The sequence below is a fragment of the Girardinichthys multiradiatus genome, chromosome 13 (assembly GCF_021462225.1).
Source record: "Girardinichthys multiradiatus isolate DD_20200921_A chromosome 13, DD_fGirMul_XY1, whole genome shotgun sequence".
NCBI classification, from domain to species: domain Eukaryota; kingdom Metazoa; phylum Chordata; class Actinopteri; order Cyprinodontiformes; family Goodeidae; genus Girardinichthys; species Girardinichthys multiradiatus.
Window position 1 is genome coordinate 15,454,913 of NC_061806.1, and position 20,467 is coordinate 15,475,379.

Here is a 20,467-nt window from a genome sequence, read left to right on the forward strand (position 1 = left end):
AAGGTTGTACTTCTTGAGTTGTCTCAGGAAGTATAGTCTCTGCTAGACCTTCTTTCGAACAGTGTCTATGTATGAAGACCATCTCAGCTCCTCAGAGATGGTGGTTCCTAAGAACCTGAAGTGGTCCACAGGCAAAACAGTGTTGTTGAAGATGGTTAAGGATGTGCATGGGGGAGGTGTTCTCCGAAAGTCCACTACCATTTCCACAGTCTTGAGTGGGTTGAGTTCAAGGTTGTTCTGACAACACCAGTGTACCAGCCGATCCACCTTCTGTCTGTATGCAGACTCATCACCGTCCTGGATCAGCCCAATGATAGTGGTGTCATTTGCAAACTTCAGGAGTTTCACGGATGATTCCGATGAGGTGCAGTCATTTGTCTAGTGGGAGAAGAGGAGTGGGGATAGAACACACCCCTGGGGGGCACCAGTACTTATTGATCTGGTTCGGGAGAAGATGCTCCCCAGTCTCACCTGCTGCTGTCTGTCCGTCAGGAAGCTGTTGATACACTGACAGGTGGAGGCTGGGATGTTGAGCTGGGTGAGCTTCTGGTGGAGGATGTCTGGTACGATGGTGTTGATATCCGAGCTGAAGTCTACAAACAGGATCCTGGAGTACGTCCCTGGGCGGTCGAGGTGTTGCAGGATGAAGTGTAGGCCTAAGTTGACAGCATCATCTGCCAACCTGTTTGCTCGGTAAGCAAACTGCCGGGGATCCAGCAGGGGGCCTGTGATGTCTTTCAGGTGCTTCAACACCAGCCGCTCAAAGGATTTCATGACCACAGAGTCAGGGCTACAGGCCTGTAGTCATTTAATCCTAGGATGGTGGGTTTCTTGGGCACCGGCACGATGGTGGATCGTTTGAAGCAGGAGGGGACCTCCCACGTCTCCAGTGACTTGTTGAAGATCCAGGTGAACATCGGTGCGAGTTGATTTGCACAGGCTTTCAGACATGATGGGGAGACGTTATCAGTCTTTGTTTTCATGTGCTGAAAGAGCCTATTTACATCTTCCTCTGAGATCTTTAGTGCAGGCAGAGTATCTGAAGGTAGGGGGTTGGTAGCTTTGTGGGAAGAACTTGTTCCTGAATGGAATGTGAAGGAGATGATTTGAGGCGTGAACGGCTTCCTGTCGTGTCTGCAGTAGAAGCCATTCAGATGGTTGGCCAGGCATTGGTGCATTATCTAAAATCATAGGCTGTCAAAATACATACCGAAGGACAGTACAAATTATTGTGCACGTACCGTTTTTTACCTGATGTAGTTGAGTACAAAATGTCCACCCCAAAAAGTATTAATGTGTGACAACAGAAGATGTGTTGTTTTATTAATTTAATTACTCCCTCTTAATCTTGAGAGCCATGTAGTTTGCTTCTAGCTAAAAACAAAATCTAATGTCTATAATGTCTTTGTCTAAACACATATCTAACAATAGGTCATAGCCCACCTGATAGACAGAAGAGTAATCAGGTCTAACATTGTGGTTTAGGTTTTGGGGTTGAGGGGTATGACACAAAGCTGTGCTCTCCATGAGGTATTTTGTTGTCATTTTGTTGTCAAACCTTCAGCTTTGGCTGCCATATGGTCTTCAGGTTTTCCATGAACTTTGGAAGATCCCTAGATCATGGCAGATTTGAAAAACCTTATGTCACTACATACTCTCAGTACTCTGTGCATCTGCCCTAAGATGTATCCTAACAATCTCAGAATTTTCCCTATAAATATGAGATGTCTCTACTCTTCCAGCATTAGTGGCTGTCAGGCGACTTTGGAGATGCAAACACCATCTGGAATTTCATCAATTTATTAGTAGGATAAGACGATGCAGGTGAATGGGTTTCTGTACAAAGCACTTTTCCCTGCGTAGCCAGTCATTTTGTACAGAAATGTTAGCCTGGCCCAATACTCTGTGTGCATATCTTTGTGATAGCAGCCAGAAGGAAGAATACACACAAAATCAAAAAAATAATGGTTTTTTTATGTTTTTCTTGTGTTTTTTTTTAACAATCCGAGCTGATCACACCAAGCCTCTGACGCCTGAAGTCACACTACAGTCATAAAATCAAAGTATAAAACCACCATTTGCTCTTTTATCTTCATTTCCTCATCATTAAATACAATGCTAGAGCTTCTCTTTGACAGTTGGACAAAAACATTTTGCATTTAAACCGCAACCTTAAAAAACTCACTGCATCCTGGGGGCTCCCAGGAACCATATGAACACATTGGAGTTGTGCACATGCTTCTCCTCAGCTAGGAGCCCTACTCCATGAAAAGCTTGGTACATGCTGATCTATTTGTGCAAGGGAGCTCATGAGGACAGAATTTGGCACGAAAAAAGCTATAGTCTTGCCACAAAACCAACAAGGCCAGTCCTGCTTGAAATTGTATAACTGTTAATCCACACAGTTGTGCCTCACCCATGATGCAGATATGCTGATACTATGTAAATTAACCAACACAGCCTCACCATGGACGTTTTGTGCAAAACAGTCAGCGAATTGTAACCTTCCATCATGCATAATGAAAAGCATAGTGCATTTTTAATTTACCACAGAGGACCTCTCTGAGATCCTGCAGAAACCATCCATGTTCATGCTGATTTTTATGTTTTGATTAAGTCTTAGTCCAGTGTGAAAGGGGCTGAAAGCACTAAGAGCATTTAGAGAAAAGTAAAAAAAATGTGTGTTAAGGCTGAAACAGCAAAACCCTTACTCAAAAGTAGCATTTAACATTTTAAAACAAAAGTACCAGTATTGTGAGATGATACACCTGTCTTCTCAACCTCAGTCTATTTGCATATACTAAAAACACACAATCCTCGTAACAGGCAAAAGCTTGTTAGATGCTTGTACACAGTCAGTCATTAGGATAGGCCACAGGATGTGGATTTCGAAGCTTTGATACTCCTTGCAATTCCAAAAGTACAAAAATTGATTTCTGTCAAACATGTTCATGTAGCTGTTTGTTTATTTAATAGGAGAAAAGTGTGCAGTATTTAATGTAAAGCACACTTTCCCAGCTGCTAAACACAGGAGTGGATCAGTCCTGTCTTCCATTAGTGTTGCAGTCATTGACAAATGGAACGTTTCCCTTGAAAAAAATGGAATACATGAAATAACAGAAAATAACTTGCGCAAATGCATGGATTACAAAGCAAAAAGTGATACAAAACACACATCAATTTAATATTGACAGCATTGTCCAAACATCTATAGGCAGATTAGGTTGCCTTCAAATCAATTAAATATGCATGGTCACTGAAATTTGACCATTGTCACAAACATTTGGATGCCAAAGTAATTTCATAGTGATATGCATAATTGATATCTGAGAAATCTGCACAAAGAACTCTTTGATAAAAGCACATGAGAGAGGACGTAGGACATTCTCCAGTCTTGGGGTTAGTTAGCATTGCAAAATAAAAGCACTCAACCGGTGATGGTCATAATAAATTCTTCATGTGATCATGTGACCACCAAGAAACATAATATCCAGTGCCCTGTTCATAAAAGACACAAACTGGATATACAGTAGACGCTAGGCTATAACCTTACCTTTGGCTCTGTTAATAGTAACTGTGTGTTGAAAGGTGCAAGGTCTGACTTTCTCCTGGGGGACAGCTGCTTGCCTCATGCCTGCCTTGGCAGCGCTAGCCCAGGACCTGGCATTAACACCCACACCATCTGTACCTGCAACTGCAATATGCACAGCAAGGGAGTACGGATTAGTGCTTCAGCCATTTCACATGTACGCTGTCTTTTCTCACCTGTGTTGTGTTAAGTGTGATGCAGAGGGTAGGCTTAAAGGAACTATGTTCCTTTTCCTCTGCAAAGGAATTTTTCAGCAGCCGAGCCCTCGGGGTTTCAACAAAATGCTATTGAGTCAACAGAGCTATACTATCAGCGAATAAACTATCATATCAACACTGACTATAAACTGCTGGAGGTGTGTTGGGAGTATATCAAATCCTCATTTATTGGGCAGAGCAGAGTAGCCTTGAGCCAAAGTTGTACACCTGTTAAGAAGCAGAAGGGAAATCAAATGAAGCTAAATATAATGGAATGGGATTCATAGATAGTAGGAGGTGTAGGAGATGATGTTTGCCCAATACAAGGCACACATCTCACCACAATTATCACCGTGTTCTTGAGTTGATGCTGGCACTTTTTTAATCGACATCTACTGCTCTGTTCTGCACCAGCTGAAGTTTGGAAGGCTCAGTGTGTAATTTAGTTTGCCCCTGCACAATAATCCCCTCATTATGAAAACTTTTTCCTACTGAGTGATCCGACTTTGGAAGCATTCCACTGCAACACAATGCAGAGTCACAGTGTTAACACCTACATAAGAGAGATTTGGAGTTTCTGCATGTGCATAGATGTGTATGTGGGCAGTTGGGTGGGATGGTCGGGAAATATGAATATCAAAATGCCCTGCTGAGTGATTTGAAAAGTAATTTTGCATTGGCTGTTTTGGGTTTGAAGATGTCCTGGTTCTCAAGTGTTCAGTTTTAAAGTTAAACAGCTGAACATTGCAGAATTAGACCACCAAACATTTGATTTAATAAGATCTATAATTGCTATAACAACTTTTCCAGAAAGAAAGCTCAAACTAATATTTAACACTCTAAATATTAGAGTGCATTAGACAGTTTTAGCTCTTGATTTACCAGGCAGTCTTCGTTTGTACCCTCAACTATGGGTATGTACTTTGAGTCATGACCGAGCTTCCTTCGCAGGGTGGCGAGGCACTCCCTTAAAGAAGCTCGGCCATCTGGGAAGAGCTTGGAGTGGAGCCGCTGCTCCTCCACATCAAGACGACTCAGTTAAGGTGGCTCGGACATCTCTTTCGGATGCCTCCCTGGGAGGTGTTCCAGGCATGTTGCAACGGGAAGAGCCCCAAGGGACAGCCCTCGACCTGCTGGAGGGTCAATGTCTCTCGGCTGGCCTAGGAATGACTTGGGCCTCCTCCAGAGGAGCTGGAGAAGGTATCTGGGGAGTTCTAAGTCTAGCCATATCTGCTTAGCATGCTGCCCCTGCAACCCGGTTCCGGATAATTGGACGACGACGAGTACAAGTACGAGTACGTTTTAGCTATTCACAACATGGCCACTCTACAAACACTGGCAACATATCTCCTATGGCCAACTTTCTGTGAGGTAAACATTACTTGCTAATTTCAGTATCACCAGTATTAAAAAACTACAGAACACACTCGCAATATCCTCTGCCTACATGGTTGCCATAGGACAAAAACAATAGATGGATCACAAAAAAACACAAGTAGTGGCTAATGACAGTTTTAAATTGCTACTTTTCTAACTTTCCACGGAAGCTAGATGAGCTCCAGTGCTATGCTAATTTCTATTTAATGAAGAAAGCAGGCAAGATTAGGTTTTAACTGTGTTTCTTTCTATCTGACCTCCATCGTAAGAGTGAAAGAGAATTTAACATTTTTGTTTGCACTTCTACTATTTTTGTTGCAAATTGAATAAAGTTAATTTTAGGTTAAATGCTCCTCCAGCAACTCCCATCCATGTTCCAACAGTCCGGCAGTAATCCAACATCCAAAAGAGTGAGATTTAATAAAGGAATAAAAACCTATTTAAGCTGCCTCTGGGCTTGTGGCGCACTATGTTACTGCTCTAGTCCATAGGTTGCATACCTCGAAGGATGTTAAGAAGCAAAGTTTCTTTTTTTTTGTTTGGTGTTTTTTGTGCAAACTGCTCAGGGCAAATGTAGCTAAATTTGCAGGCCCAAATAACTAAATTCACAAACGTTGCAGGATTCATTGGAAAGATATTTGACATTAACAACTGCTTGTCATATTTTGATATTTGGCATATTTATTATGACAGTACGTTTGAGCCCAGTACTAACTTTTAAAAGAGAAGAATAAGGCTGATAGCAAGGTTGATTTATTAAGCTCATGATGTCCATACAATTAGTCTTTGAGTATGCCAGGCTGAGAATGATCCAAATGGTGCAGCTTTCAAACCAAGGGTTGAACAAGCATGCATTTGAAATAGCAATTAAAAACACAATGAGCCTCGAACTAGACCTTCAAAGGATGCAGTCCAAGATCAGGACACAGATTATGACTCAACCAGGAGGGAAACATCGGGAAGAGATAGACATAAGGTTTAGCTGCATCTTCCATCTGATTAAATTACTAATAATTAGGCAGTTCTTTAACTTTCTAAACAATACTCAAATAAACAGAACTAATTGGAGATCTAAAAGCATACTTTTAAGAGATGTCAGTGTAAAAACAATGTAAGCAGCTAAATAAAAAAATTAAATTACAGCTTTCCAGTCATTTTCTTACATTAAACCTAAGAAAGCTGTACTATTTTTTGATTAGTGTACCTATATAGTCTTTTTTATTCAATTACTCTCACTGTGTCTATATATTTATATAAATCTGTACATACATTCATATATAAAATAAGCCTAACTGCCAGACAGACACATGGCAGATTTATTACCTGTAGGAGGCAGCAGGTTGTTGGCCTTCATTTTCTCACAGCTAACTCTTGGGGATTTGAACTCGCTGACCAAGCCAAATGTTTCAAGGTCCAGTGCTGATTTTTGATCTCCTGAACAGATGGAGAAGACCTCATGGGGCACAGTTTCCACTCTCCTCTTGTGGGAAACCACACTGTCTTGGTGATGATTTGGTGAGAGGGTAAGACCTCTTTTTGCCTCTGCAGTTCTGGTCCTGGGATTCCCATGACACACTTCACCCAGTGATAAAGGGTTCTCTGAGGGCTGGAGAGCCGGAAAGTCAGCCAATAGGTCATAGGCCCTCGGCTCTACCAGAAATGTGTCAGTTGTGGAGTTTGTATGGAGCTCCTTGCCTTGGATTGGAGCCTGCACCAGGGCACTCATCCCACTCGCCAAAGTGGCAGTGAGGGCATGGTGTGGGTGGAATGAGAAGGGAGTCTCCCACTGGCTGTGCACCTTCCTCGAGGTTGAAAGCTTAGTGGGACAAGATGGAATGCCAGCCTTGTTGGTAGGGAGCTGAGGAAAGTCTGTCTCTGTGTTAAATAGGAAACCCCGCTCCCTGTCAGAACTGCTCCTTTCTGAAAATTGTGGGATTTCTTTTTTTCCCACATAATTTATGTCAATCTCTGCAAAGGTCTCGTTGCTATCAGAAGAATAAATTTGTACCCCGAGTAGAGTGACAGAATTATCACCATTGCTAGAATTAGTGTCAAAGAGGCTTTTTGTATCTTTCTCATATTCGCTTTGACATGAATCCTGGTGTAGTTCAGCAGGAAAAGGTGAGGCAGGTTCTTCAGTATTCCTTTTATGTTCAGCACTAGTTTGAGGAACCCACAACTTCTTGACCGGTTTTCTTCCACTCTTGAGATTTTCTTTTACACATTTTACCTGACATTACAGACACATTGAAATAATAATGATTACTGGTCTGATTATTGGTTTGATATTGTTTAAGTAAAATGCATATACTGCTTGATCAGATTATAGCCAACACGTGAATCTAAACAACTTTCTGTTGTTTTTTTTTACTCATCCTTTTCTGGGTTCCTCTCCGTGTCCATTGAGGTGTTCATTACCTGTGCAGGTTTCGCAACATGGAGACGTCTGCAGCCTGAGATATAGGGGCAAGAAAGATTGAACTCAATGTGGTGTTGTCTCTTGCCCATCTCGTGCTGGTTTCTCGAAACCAAATACTTTGTCTTTTTTTCTCCCTCATCACCCCTGAACAAAAAAAAAAATACACAGACATATGATTTTCTGGGGCACACACACTTTACATTGCCTTTCAAAAGTATTCATAACGCTTAAATATTTTCACAGTTTGTCATGTTACAGCCAGGGTATGTTGTAGGGATGTGATTGAGTGACAGAATGTATGTCTATAAAATAGAAAGAAAGTGATACATTGTTTCAAACATTTTTAAAAAGATAAAAACTTTGGTTTGTATTTGTATATAGGCCACTGAATTGATATGTTGTATCAAAGCTGCAAGTCCTTTGGGGTATGGACTTTGGGCTATTCTGACACATGGATATAGGTTGATCCAAACAATTGTGCTTCCGCTTGGGCTGTATTTTAAGGAATGCTGACCTGCTGCTGGAAGATGAGCTTCTACTCCAGTCTTAAATCCTTTGTAGCCTCTAAAATATTTTCTTTTATGATTGCCCAGTAGTTATCACCATTCATCATCCAATCAACTCTGGCCAGTTTCCATGTCCTTGCTTAAGAAAAGTATCCCCAAAGCGTGATGCTGCCAACACCATGTTTCATCGTGGCCACAGTATCTTTAGTGCAATTTGCAGTATTAGTTTTCCACCACTCTGACTTGGTCTCATCTAATCAGAGAACGTGTGCACATTTGCTGTGTACCCTACATGGCTTGTGGCAACAGGCTAATACTTCTTTGGTAACTCTTTTTTCACTATTATGGGATAAAGGTCAGACATAGGCTTAAATTTCCATCCATCCATCCATCCATCCATCCATCCATCCATCCATCCATCCATCCATCCATCCATCCAATTTAATTCATTTCAAAAATACTTTATTAATCCCAAAGGCAAATTAAATGTTGTTGTAGCTCATTATGAAGGTTTCTTCAAAGAGCCGTTGTAGAAGCTGATGGTTGTGGGCAGAAAGGATCTCCTGTAGCGCTCTGTCTCACAGTAGATCTGAAGAAGCCTCTGACTGAAGACACCTCTGTTGTTGTAGGACAGTCACATGAAGAGGATGCTCAGGGTTCTCCATAATGTTCTTCATTTTATGAATAATCCTTCTTTGCACAATGATCTCCAGAGGTTCCAGAGAAGCCCCCAGAACAGAGCCAGCCTTCTTTATCAACTTGTTGAGCTTTTTTAAGTCCCTGGCTCTGATGCAGCTTCCCCAGCAGATGATGGCAGAATAGATCACACTTTCCACAACAGACTTATAGAAGATATGCAGCATCTTGCTGCAAACACCGAAGGACCAAAAAAGACTATCCATCCATCCATCCATCCATCCATTCATTATGGTAATAAAAATCTTAAACTAATGATCCAGTTCAATTTTAGCCAATGCAAAAGTGACAAATCAATCTCTAAATATTTAAAGATGCAACCTTTTATATGGAAATTACAAACATACATAGTTTTAAATGTTTTGACACATTTAATACTTTTTAGCATTGTTTCTTCAGTTCTTGGTAAAACAAATAATCAAATAGACCTTGATATGCAACATGTACTGGTTATGCATTCTAGTCTGAAAGGATGCGTCCATTTTATTGCATAAAATCCCAAGGAAGACATATAAAATACAGAATAATTTACTTTGACATTATCCTCAGGTCGCATATTCTACTGAGATGTACAAGAATTAATTTTCATAATTAAGGTTAGTGAGAACCATTGAGGGCCTCCACTAGTTTCCAGGGTAGCAAATGAAATGAAAGCACCCCATAGGAACAAAAGGATGCAGCCGCAACAACATCATTTAGTAAGATTTATTGAGCCCTGAAGAGAAATATAAAAGCCTAATGTATGGCTTGAAAAAAAAAAAAAAGTTACCCTAAAAGGAATTGCTGATGTAATATGGACACACACACACACACACACACACACTACCACATATGACTAGAAATACAGGAAAATATAGGGCAATGAAACAGTGTTTATACCTCTTGAACTTTCAAGTATTAAGCTCATATATGTAACACCTTTAAATAGGAACTTCTTCAATAAAAACAGTTTTTTTAAACATTGATGAACAAAGAGCATCATGAAGACCAGACAGATCAAGGATAAAGTTTACAGTAGGATTATGCTATCCCAAGCCTTAGATGTATTGAAAAACCCACAAAGGGAAATACTTTGGTACCTCTGCAAACCTATCAAGAGATTGCCATCTACCTAAACTTGCAGGTCAGGCAAGGCTAGCAATAGTAGCAAAACCAGCAAAGAGACCTATCATAACTCTGAAGGAGCAGAAGAGATCCAAAGCTCATGTGGGAGAATTTGTTTAAAGGAGCAACTATTAATCATGCACTCTACAAATCTGGCCTTTATGAGTGAAGAAAAAAGCCATTATTAAAAGAAAGCTATACGAAATCCCATTTGCAGTTTTCTACAAGTAGACATTGCAAGCATGTGGAAGAAGGTGCTTTTGTCAGAAAGACTTAAATTGAGCTTCTTGGCTTACATACAACATGCTATGTATGGAGGAAAACTAACACTGGACATCACACTAAACACACCGTCCCCACACTGAAACATGCTGCTGGTAGCACTGTGCTGTGGGAATGCTTTTCTTCAGCAGGGACTGGTGAGCTGGTCAGAGATTACAGGAAGATGGAGGGAGCAAAATACACAGCAATGTTGGAAGAAAATCTGTTAGAGGCTGCAACATCAGACTGGGAGAGAGGTTCACCTTCCAGCAGGACAACAACATTAAACCTGCCAATTGCCAGAGCAACAACGGATCAGATCATGTGTTAGAATTGTCCAGTCAAATTCAAGACCTAAATTTGTTCCACTTTAACTGAGCTTGAATTATTCAGCAAAGAAAGGCAAAAAACGTCTATAGTGTTAAAAGCTATCTTTTACCCAGCATTTGTAAATGCAGCTAAATGTGGTTTTACAATTATTGACTTATGGGGCTAAATACAAATGCAGACCACTCTTTTAAGGTTTTTATTACTTTTTCCTTTTATCAAAAAAAAAATAATTGCACTACACATTGTTTGGTCTGTCACATAAAACCATAGCAGAAAACACTGTAGTTCGCAGTTGTAACTTGACAAAATGGGAAAAACATAAAGGGGTGTTAATACTTCTGTAAAGCACCATCTCTCAATTCCCAATTCAGCCTTACCCATAATTCAGCTGGCAGTTAGAGAGGATACCGACCATATCCAGTGGCCTCTGTGATGAACTTTCACCTTTGCCCTCTAGATGGGCGGTTTTGCTCCAAATAATTTCGCAGACCATATCAAAATCATCTCTGGGCGCGTTTGGATGAATCCATGTGCGGCGCGGAAACGGAGCGAGTGCGCTGAAGCGTGAATTGGGAATAAGTGGCTTCCAAGGATCTTCTATCATCGTTTTTTTTTTTTTTTTTTTTTTTTTTTTCTGGGAATCTTACTTTTGTTAAACCTTAAGTTGTTTGTTTCTATTCTGAGCTGGTATGTTGAAAAGGAAACGGTACACCTGGCGCGTTCTTGCTGCCATGGAAACGATATGCAATTCTGGAATCATAACAGCAACAGATGGTAATTCTCTCAAGTTAATTCCATTGAGTTCAAAAATACTTGTACTGTATGTCAAAGTGAACACTAGCAATGTAGTGTTGAACTGAGTTTGCATGCGTTGGCATATTGGATTTGACCAGGAGCGCCCTAAGTAAAATCTCTTCATGTTAAGCAATGTCATGTATGCTGCAAACTGCAAACTCCATGCAACACGCTCAAAGCAAAACAGTCGTTGGAAACCTTTCACTTGAATAAGAGCTATGATCGACATCAGATGCAGTTCGTTGAAAAAAAAGGACATTCCAGCAACGCATTTCCACGCTTGTCGAGAACTAATTATAATCGTTATGTGCAAAAGTAGAGATGAAATTCAAATATCCTGAGAGGGGGGTCATACTTCCGGCCAGTTAAGCATCAGTTTCACGTGTAATAAGCAGAATGTGAACATATTAAGTTAAACTGCCGGGCAATCCAATGATTGGTCTTAACTTATGGACACAATGGCTCCCAAGTCACGCATTAACAAACCAGAAGAAAAATGTAATGTTTTATATCATTATAATTACTACTACTACTACTACTATTATTATTATTATTATTATTATTATTATTATTATTGTTATTTAATATACAACGAGTAGAGCATCATCAGTGACTTAATTCCAAACATTTTCTGGAGTGCGGGCATGCGATCTAAAAGGAGAGGACACCATGGAGTTGGTAAGAGAGAAAGAGAGGGAAAGAGGCGGGTGGGCAGACGCTGAGGAGAGATAGAGGCACACAGAGTGGAGAGCAGGTCTGCAGTCTGAATCTTGGAGTCGCGAAGACCCGAGACGAAGCTTCGTGGCTGCTCGCTGCGTTAGATGCTGGGATTACCACAGACAGACCTGCCGCATCATCCGATCACTGACTGTACACGCTCCGAGGCTGGGGTCGAAAACTTCCCCAAACGGCCGAGGAAAGAGATCCTATTTCGGATCCTTGGATACCATCTCTTGACGGGTGCTTTATGAATCTCTGTCTAATGGCGAGCTGAAACGTGGATTTATTGGAAGTAAAATCGACCAAAAACATAGGAACAAAACAAACTGAGGGAGAAATCTGTTGGATTTGGAACATCTGTTACGTTTGTGGAAAGGAGAAGAGATTCTCGTCATTTTATTTATTAATTTTTGGGTGGTGGGTAATTCACTGGCCAATTGTCTCCCCCCCCCCCCCACGGTTTGTCTTTTAGGTGTGAAGTCTATCTTATCAGAGAGAGACTCTGAACCCCTTTGGTCCTCCGCATGACATGGTTCAGCCCAGCTGTGAGATCCGAGCCTCCTCCATGCATTGGGATTTTTCTCAGCTCCGACACCGAGTGAATCTCCCTTTTCTGAGCATCTGAGAACTCATCGTGCCTGGCAGGAAAAAAAAAAAAAAGAAAGCCCCTGCCATGACCACCACTTCAAATCGGCACGGAGCACCGGGACTTGTAAGGAGAGCGGAATCCGTAAGGAGAAGGGGAGATGATGGCATTGGGATTTTAGCTCTAATGAAAGCAGGAAATCAGGCGCGCTGTTATTGGACCCAGGTGCTGCTCTTCTACATGGGATTGCTGATGCTGGTCGCCACAGTTGAGGGTAAGTCCCCCCCCCCCCCCTCGATCTTTACAGCTGAAGATGTGTAAAAAAATGCAGCAGGCTTTACCCCCACACACTCCACCGCCCACGCTTTCCTCCACCTCATCGGTCCTTGACTGAATGCAAATCAGCATCAGCAACCCGAACGCACAGAACTGCATTTTAGGGATCTGTCTCGGTGTGATGTCGATGTTCAACCACATAAAGTTCTGAAAAAGCTGGCAGATTGAGGGTGGCTATTTTGGTGGCAGCAGATCTTCAGGAGCCATCCTTGGCTCATTTGATTCTGGTTCCATTAAAAGACTAAATGCTTATTTGGGTTATGTTAATTTATATTTCTCTTTTTGTGGTAGACGATACAGAGGCAGGGCAACATGCATTTGCCCTCATGAGGAAATTCGTTGAGGCTGACAGGAGGCTGATTATAATGCTGTTCAGAGTCCAAGAGCTTGTGTGTGCGTTTCAGTGTGGCTGGGTGCAGACAAATCTTTTTTTTTTCTTTTGGACTGCTTCCTCTGTAAACTTTCCTGCAAAACTCGCAATGTGGTTGCGAAGAGTTTCTTTCAACATTTAGGTTGGGTTCTTCTGCCCACCTGTGCGTGCGAAATTATCAAACATCTTGCAGCATGAGTTTTAGCATTCAACAAATTGCCATTACTGTTCATCTACGTCCACATGCTGAGTGGGCTCTCTTAAAAGTGATGCTCATCTGCATCAAGGAAAAAATAGAAAAAAAAAAATCTGTTGTTTAGAGCCTTTTTGGGGAAGAGTCTCAACAATTTCCCCGAATAGTATCTTTTTGGCAGAGAAATCCAGCAGCTCTATCACTGTCTTGGCTCTGCACCAATAAACGGACATTTATTTTTAGCACAAAAAAAGAAAGAAAGAAAGAAACGTAGAAAGAAACGCCAGGAATACTGCCACGGCCACAATGTGAAATTGACTGTGACTCATGTCTATACGTTCTTCCACTCTTCTTACCTCAGGTTTGGACAGCTCATAACCCACGAATGAGTGGGGAGAACATTTCAGGCATCAAAAGAAGTGTAAGCGTAATTTAAGCGCAAGTTTTTCAATTCTGCTTACATATAACTTTTTGTTTAAACATATGACAACTGTGCTCTTGAGGCTAAGCTTGCTCCTGACGAGAGCAACAAATCTCGTTCGACCTGAGTAAATCCCATTCCACGTGTATTGTTTTATTTGCGCCCAGAGTGCTTTTATTGCCCCCACTCACTTCGGGTTTGCAGCCAATGACGTGACTCCAACTTATTAGACACGTTTTTTGTTTTTTTTAAGATTAAAATAGACTTGTAACAACGTGTGCTCGAGCGGAGGCAGTAAACTCCCTTTAGTGTTACACGCTTTCCGGTGGTGATGATGTCTGGTGTTGCTGCAGCCACCAGCAGTTGCCCCTTCCTCCCATCGAGCGGCACCAGAGCCTTGCACTATACGCGGAGAGGGAATGGGATGGGACCTGTGGTTCGTCGCGTTTCTTGGTCACTTTTATCAAAATCAAAGCAAGATTTATAAATCCAGTAACTGATACATGCATATGAGTGCGAAAGTCAGATGTACCACAACTCTTTCATTGTGCTTGAATTTATTAGGGAGTCCTTCTTTGATTCCTTTCTTCTTATGACATGCACGTTCACTTAAAGGCCTTTAAGACAATTTCCTGACAAAGCCTGATTAAGTAGAACTAAGTAGAATCCAGATAATGCCCATCTCCCTCAATCAGCACCATTTATTTAAATGCACGGGGGATGCAAATGGATAATAATAGAGGACAGTGGTGGTGGGGAGGGGAGGGAGGGAATGGATAAGGATGACGTGTCTCCTCCTGTCTAGTGCGTAGTTTTAATTTTCTATCTTTTACTTTTTTTGTGTCAGCGACTCACGACACACAGCGCGTTGGTTTACGCTAGATCACGTCCTTCACGCCTCAGCGATGATTAACTTCAAAGCGCTGCATTCTCATTATTATGTAACTTGCTGCAATGTTGTTGACGGTCCGGATGCTTGAAATGGTTAAATTCTACTTTCTAGTTCAATTAATCCGTCTGATTCACCTGACCGCGTGTTTGCATTTGCTGTTATTCGTAAATGCGACCCTACGGCGGTGAAATAAAGTTATTATAATAAAGTATCTCCTGCCCTTAAAGTTATCTAAATTTGCTCACTATGTTGCACGTGTAAAATTGACCAGCAGAGTTTTCGAAGCTAGCTGACATTTTCAACACCCCGGAGAGCGACTGGTGCAGCAGAATCGGCCGCTCAGATTTAGAATTCCGATTAGCACCGCGGACAGTTCCCCAAGCGACAGACTCAAAGGTAGCAGGAGCCACGTCAATGAACGAGCAGAGGGCTTTTGGATCTTATCCAATATTTGCAAAACTTGGATAACTTGCAACTAACTTACAAATCCGACCTCCTTATTACAGAATCACTAATTTAGTTTTTCAGAATTTAGTAACCACAATGTATTCTAGCTGCGGTGGAAGTGAATTTGTCACAAAGAACAACCATTTTTTTTGTGCAATTCAAGCAAAACTTTAGACAGCGAATTAGTGATTTAGCTTTTAAAATGATATAATTTTGTATCAGTTTGTTTGCCTATAATAATAACATCAGTGTGAATATTAAAATAATTCAGATAGTTTTGATGGGTAGAGAAAATTAGGTGATCTGTCACCTGTTGAGTAATGAAATGAACATTATCATATTTAATCATTTAGGTAAGGTTAAATGGGTTTTAGGTAGGGATGTTTTCAATGTGTTTGTTTATAGCTGAATATAATCCATCTAAACTACACCTGTCCATCCAAACAATGGACATCTATGGACACATTTTAATGGCTGTTTCAGGCTCGCCAGTCCTTGGCTTTATGTATCCAAGAAAATCTTGGAATAGCTCAAATGTCCCGCCCAAACATAAACATTTATTTCAGATTTAATTAGACCTTCGATCAACCTTATGACTTCTGAAGCACATTTAAATATCAGTAGACATTTTCATATGGATGTTTTTTTTTTTTTTCATCTTTTTGCTTTTCAACCACATTGTCATGATGGTTGAAAAGCCAGCACAATTGTTGTTCTTTTTAACAAAAACTTTCTCTGAGGGGAGTTTCATACCTTCTAAATAATGCATGTTTGTATTTGTTGATGCTGCAGTGCTGACCAGTAGTTTACATCCACGTATCTTGGCATGAATGTTATATCACTTTAGGCTTTTGTGGTTTTAATTGCTTATTTGAACCCTGCAATAGACTGAGAACCTGTCCAGGATGTAGCCCACTTCTCCCCAATTACTGCTAAAGAAAGGCACTAGCCCCCCTTCCGACCCTGCACAGATAAGTGTGTAAAGGCAATTGATGGATGGAGGCATTTCCTCTAATCCATATAGGTTCAAAGTCAACATACAGGCGTAAACATATACATACATGGACATTAATATTTGGTTATATGTCCCTTAGAAACTTACACTGTGATCATACACCTTTAGAACTTTCAACAAGCTTCTGGCATAATTCTGGCTGCATTGGACACTTTTCTTTGCAAATTGTTGAAATGGAGTTAATTCAATTGGTTGAGATGTGTGATCAGGTAAAAACATAACAGGCTTCAAGCAGAAGGCTGGTTGGATACATGGAAGTTTGGACAGAGCCAATGAACTGAATAAATTTTTCAATAGATTCTGTACAGAAATGGGCTCCTCTCCTGCCCCCAGCCAAACCTATCCTACCTTCTCTTGACCCACAGCTTTCCTGTCAGACCTCATATCTTTTATCTTCCACCTTGGTCCTGTTTCCCTGATATCCCACATTATAAAGGTCCTGGAGAGTCTTCTCCCACAAGGGTAAGCAAACAAGCACCCTTTTATTATACTTTATATATATATTATATTTATATAAATTTAATTTCCCTTTGGGATTAATAACGTATTTTTGAATTGAATTGAATTTTAGACCCCCTACAGCTTGCATGTCACCATGGAGGTGGATTTGAAGACACCATAAAAAAACACTGTCATCTATAGAAAATTGGCTGCACTGGTAGAATTTTATACATATATATATATATATTTATATATGTATATATATATATATATATATATATATATATATATATATATGTGTAGTCAGTCAGTCAGTCATTTTCTACCGCTTATTCCATAGTGGGTCACAGGGAAGCTGGTGCCTATCTCCAGCAGTCTATGGGCGAGAGGTGGGTACACCCTGGACAGGTCGCCAGTCCATCGCAGGGCAACACACAAACAACCATGCACACACTCAGTCATACACCTAAGGGCAATTTAGAGAGACCAATTAACCTAACAGGCAAGTCTTTGGACTGTGGGAGGAAGCCGGAGTACCCGGTGAGAACCCACGCATGCACGGGGAGAACATGCAAACTCCGTGCAGAAAGATCCCTATGTAAGGATGTATATATATATATTTATGTATATGCATGTAAGTATGCATGTATGTATGCATGTATATGTATATATATATGTATGTATGCATGTATGTATGTATATATATATATATATATATATATATATATATATACCAACCGGTACCAACCGGTATATATATATACCGGTTGGTCTCGAAGCAATTCTGGCAAACCGTCCGGCGCCTCGGGAGGGGGAAGCACTGCTTTGCCAACACTGTTTATAGTGCGAGCGGGGGACTGCTGACCTCGACTGAGGACATTATCGGGCGGTGGAAGGAGTACTTCGAGGATCTCCTCAATCCTGCCATCATGCATTCCGTGGTGGAAACAGAGGCTGGGGACTCGGGGTTGGACTCTTTCGTCACCCAGGCTGAAGTCACCGAGGTGGTTAAAAAGCTCCGCGGTGGCAAGGCTTCGGGGGTGGATGAGATCCGCCCTGAGTACCTCAAGTCTCTGGATGTTGTAGGGCTGTCATGGTTGACACGCCTCTTCAACATTGCGTGGCGGTCGGGGACAGTGCCTTTGGACTGGCAGACTGGGGTGGTGGTCCCCCTTTATAAGAAGGGGGACCGGAGGGTGTGTTCCAACTACAGGGGGATCACACTCCTCAGCCTTCCTGGTAAGGCCTACGCCAGGGTATTGGAGAGGAGAGTCCGACCGATAGTCGAACCTCGGCTTCAGGAGGAACAGTGTGGTTTTCGTCCCAGCCGTGGAACACTGGACCAGCTCTATACCCTCTACAGGGTGCTCGAGGGTTCATGGGAGTTTGCCCAACCGGTTCACATGTGTTTTGTGGATCTGGAGAAGGCATTCGACTGTATCCCTTGTGATGCCCTGTGGGGGGTGCTCCAGGAGTATGGAATCGGGGGCCCTTTATTAGGGGCCATCCGGTCCCTGTACGAGCGGAGCAGGAGTTTGGTCCGCATTGCCGGCACTAAGTCGGACCTGTTCCCAGTGCATGTTGGACTCCGGCAGGGCTGCCCTTTGTCGCCGGTCCTGTTCATAACTTTTCTGGACAGGATTTCTAGACGCAGTCAAGGGCCGGAGGGGGTCTGGTTTGGGGACCAGTGGATTTCGTCTCTTCTTTTTGCGGATGACGTGGTCCTGCTGGCCCCCTCTAGCCAAGACCTACAGCATTCGCTGTGGCGGTTCGCAGCCGAGTGTGAAGCGGCTGGGATGAGGATCAGCTCCTCCAAGTCCGAGGCCATGGTACTCGACCGGAAAAGGGTGGCTTGTCCTCTTCAAGTTGGAGGGGAGTTCCTGCCTCAAGTGGAGGAGTTTAAGTATCTCGGGGTATTGTTCACGAGTGAGGGAAGAATGGAGCGGGAGATCGACAGACGGATCGGTGCGGCTGCCACAGTAATGGGGGCGCTGTGCCGGTCCATTGTGGTGAAGAGAGAGCTGAGCCGAAAAGCAAAGCTCTCAATTTACTGGTCAGTCTACGTTCCTACCCTCACCTATGGCCATGAACTTTGGGTCATGACCGAAAGAACAAGATCACGGATACAAGCGCTGAAATGAGCTTCCTCCGTAGGGTGGCCGGGCACTCCATTAGAGATAGGGTGAGGAGCTCGGCCATCCGGGAGGGGCTCGGAGTAGAGTCGCTGCTCCTCCACATCGAGAGGAGCCAGTTGAGGTGGCTCGGGCATCTATACCGGATGCCTCCTGGACGCCTTCCTCGGGAGGTGTTCCAGGCACGTCCCACCGGGAGGAGGCCCAGGGGACGGCCCAGGACACGCTGGAGGGACTATGTCTCTCGGCTGGCCTGGGAACGCCTTGGGCTCCCCCTGGAGGAACTGGAGGAGGTGTCTGGAGAGAGGGACGTCTGGGCGTCTCTTCTGAGTCTGCTGCCCCCGCGACCCGGTCCTGGATAAGCGGAAGACGACAAACGAACGAACGTATATATATATATATATATATATATATATATATATATATATATATATATATCTATATACATACATATATACATGTATATATATATATACGTATATATATATATATATATGTATATATATGTATGTATATATATATATATATATACGTTCGTTCGTTCGTCGTCTTCCGCTTATCCAGGACCGGGTCGCGGGGGCAGCAGACTCAGCAGAGACGCCCAGACGTCCCTCTCTCCAGACACCTCCTCCAGCTCCTCCAGGGGGAGCCCAAGGCTTTGTTTTGTTTTGTTTTTTTTTCCAACTTATTTAACATAATTCAGATCAATTTATTATGTCAGAAATTTCAGAAGACACCGGTGGAGGCCTCATCAATTGCCTGAATCAATGACTACCTGGCAAATAGACCCTAGTTTGTGAGACTGACAGGTTGAGTCTCTGACCAACTAGTGAAAAGTGCAGGAGTACCACAGGGACTGTACTCTAACCATTCTTTTTCACTCTGTACACATCAGACGTCCAGTACAAGTCAGAGTACTGCATCTGTAGAGGTTTTCAGATGACTTTGCAGTTATCAGGTGTATCAGAGATGGTCATGAAGCTGAGTGGGGAGAGAACAGCTGGAACACTTTGTGACAGCATTGTGTGGACACTTTTATTTTATGGTGAATGTAAATAAAACAAAGGAGTTGACTCTAGATTTTAGGAGAAGCAACAATAAGCCTAACAGTTTTTCTATCATGGCAGCACAAATGGAGGTGTTGGAGGAATATAAATATCTCTGTTATCACATGGACAACAGCCTAAGCTGGAGACACAACAGTGGTGCAATATGCAAGAAGGGAACGAGCATACTGTACTCCCTAAGAAGGCTAAGGTGTTTCATTGTTTGCAGCAATATGTTGCATATGCTCTATAAGTCTGTTGTAGAGAGTGCAATGTAGCAAGAGTGTCAACATCCGGTCCTCTAGGGCTGGTATCCTGCAACTTTTAGATGTGTGCCTGGTCCAACAGAGAATTCTAAACACCTTATTGAGACTGACATACAACAAGAAAGTGTCTTCAGTTCAAGACCTTTTCAGCTCTGCTGTAACACAGAGCTACAGGAGGTCTTTCCTGCCCACAACCATCATCATCTAAAACAACTCTTGGAACAAACTTTGACAGTTCGATCATTTCTAATCATATTTTTTAATTGAATTGATTTTGAGCTGAACACTCTTGAAAATTTATAGATTATGCTCTGAAGCTGCATCTGTG

General features: G+C 42.2%; 2 protein-coding genes across 6 annotated transcripts in view; one reads left to right on the forward strand and one right to left on the reverse strand.

Moving 5' to 3' along the window:
• LOC124878852 overlaps positions 1–11,625 on the reverse strand; it is a 66,279-nt gene extending 54,654 nt beyond the window's left edge. For 2 of the 5 annotated variants that reach the window (XM_047382998.1, XM_047382997.1), the window contains exons 1-4: positions 10,857–11,622; positions 7,582–7,726; positions 6,487–7,393; positions 3,554–3,694 (exon numbers count right to left, since the gene is read on the reverse strand). In XM_047382998.1, coding sequence (XP_047238954.1) covers positions 3,554–3,694; positions 6,487–7,393; positions 7,582–7,726; positions 10,857–11,083 — 1,420 coding nt within the window. In that variant the 5' untranslated portion in view covers positions 11,084–11,622. Of the gene's footprint in view, positions 1–2,948; positions 3,090–3,553; positions 3,695–3,765; positions 3,854–3,929; positions 4,015–6,486; positions 7,394–7,581; positions 7,727–10,856 lie in introns of those variants that run through there. The other 3 variants (XM_047383000.1, XM_047382996.1, XM_047382999.1) reach the window with 3 other exon arrangements.
• Positions 11,626–12,011: 386 nt separating this feature from the next.
• The window catches only part of csmd2 (CUB and Sushi multiple domains 2), a 358,433-nt gene continuing 349,977 nt past the window's right edge, over positions 12,012–20,467 (forward strand). Inside the window, exon 1 of the mRNA XM_047382994.1 lies at positions 12,012–12,854. Within this exon, the coding sequence (XP_047238950.1) occupies positions 12,668–12,854 (187 nt within the window). The 5' untranslated portion in view covers positions 12,012–12,667. The remainder of the gene's footprint in view (positions 12,855–20,467) is intronic.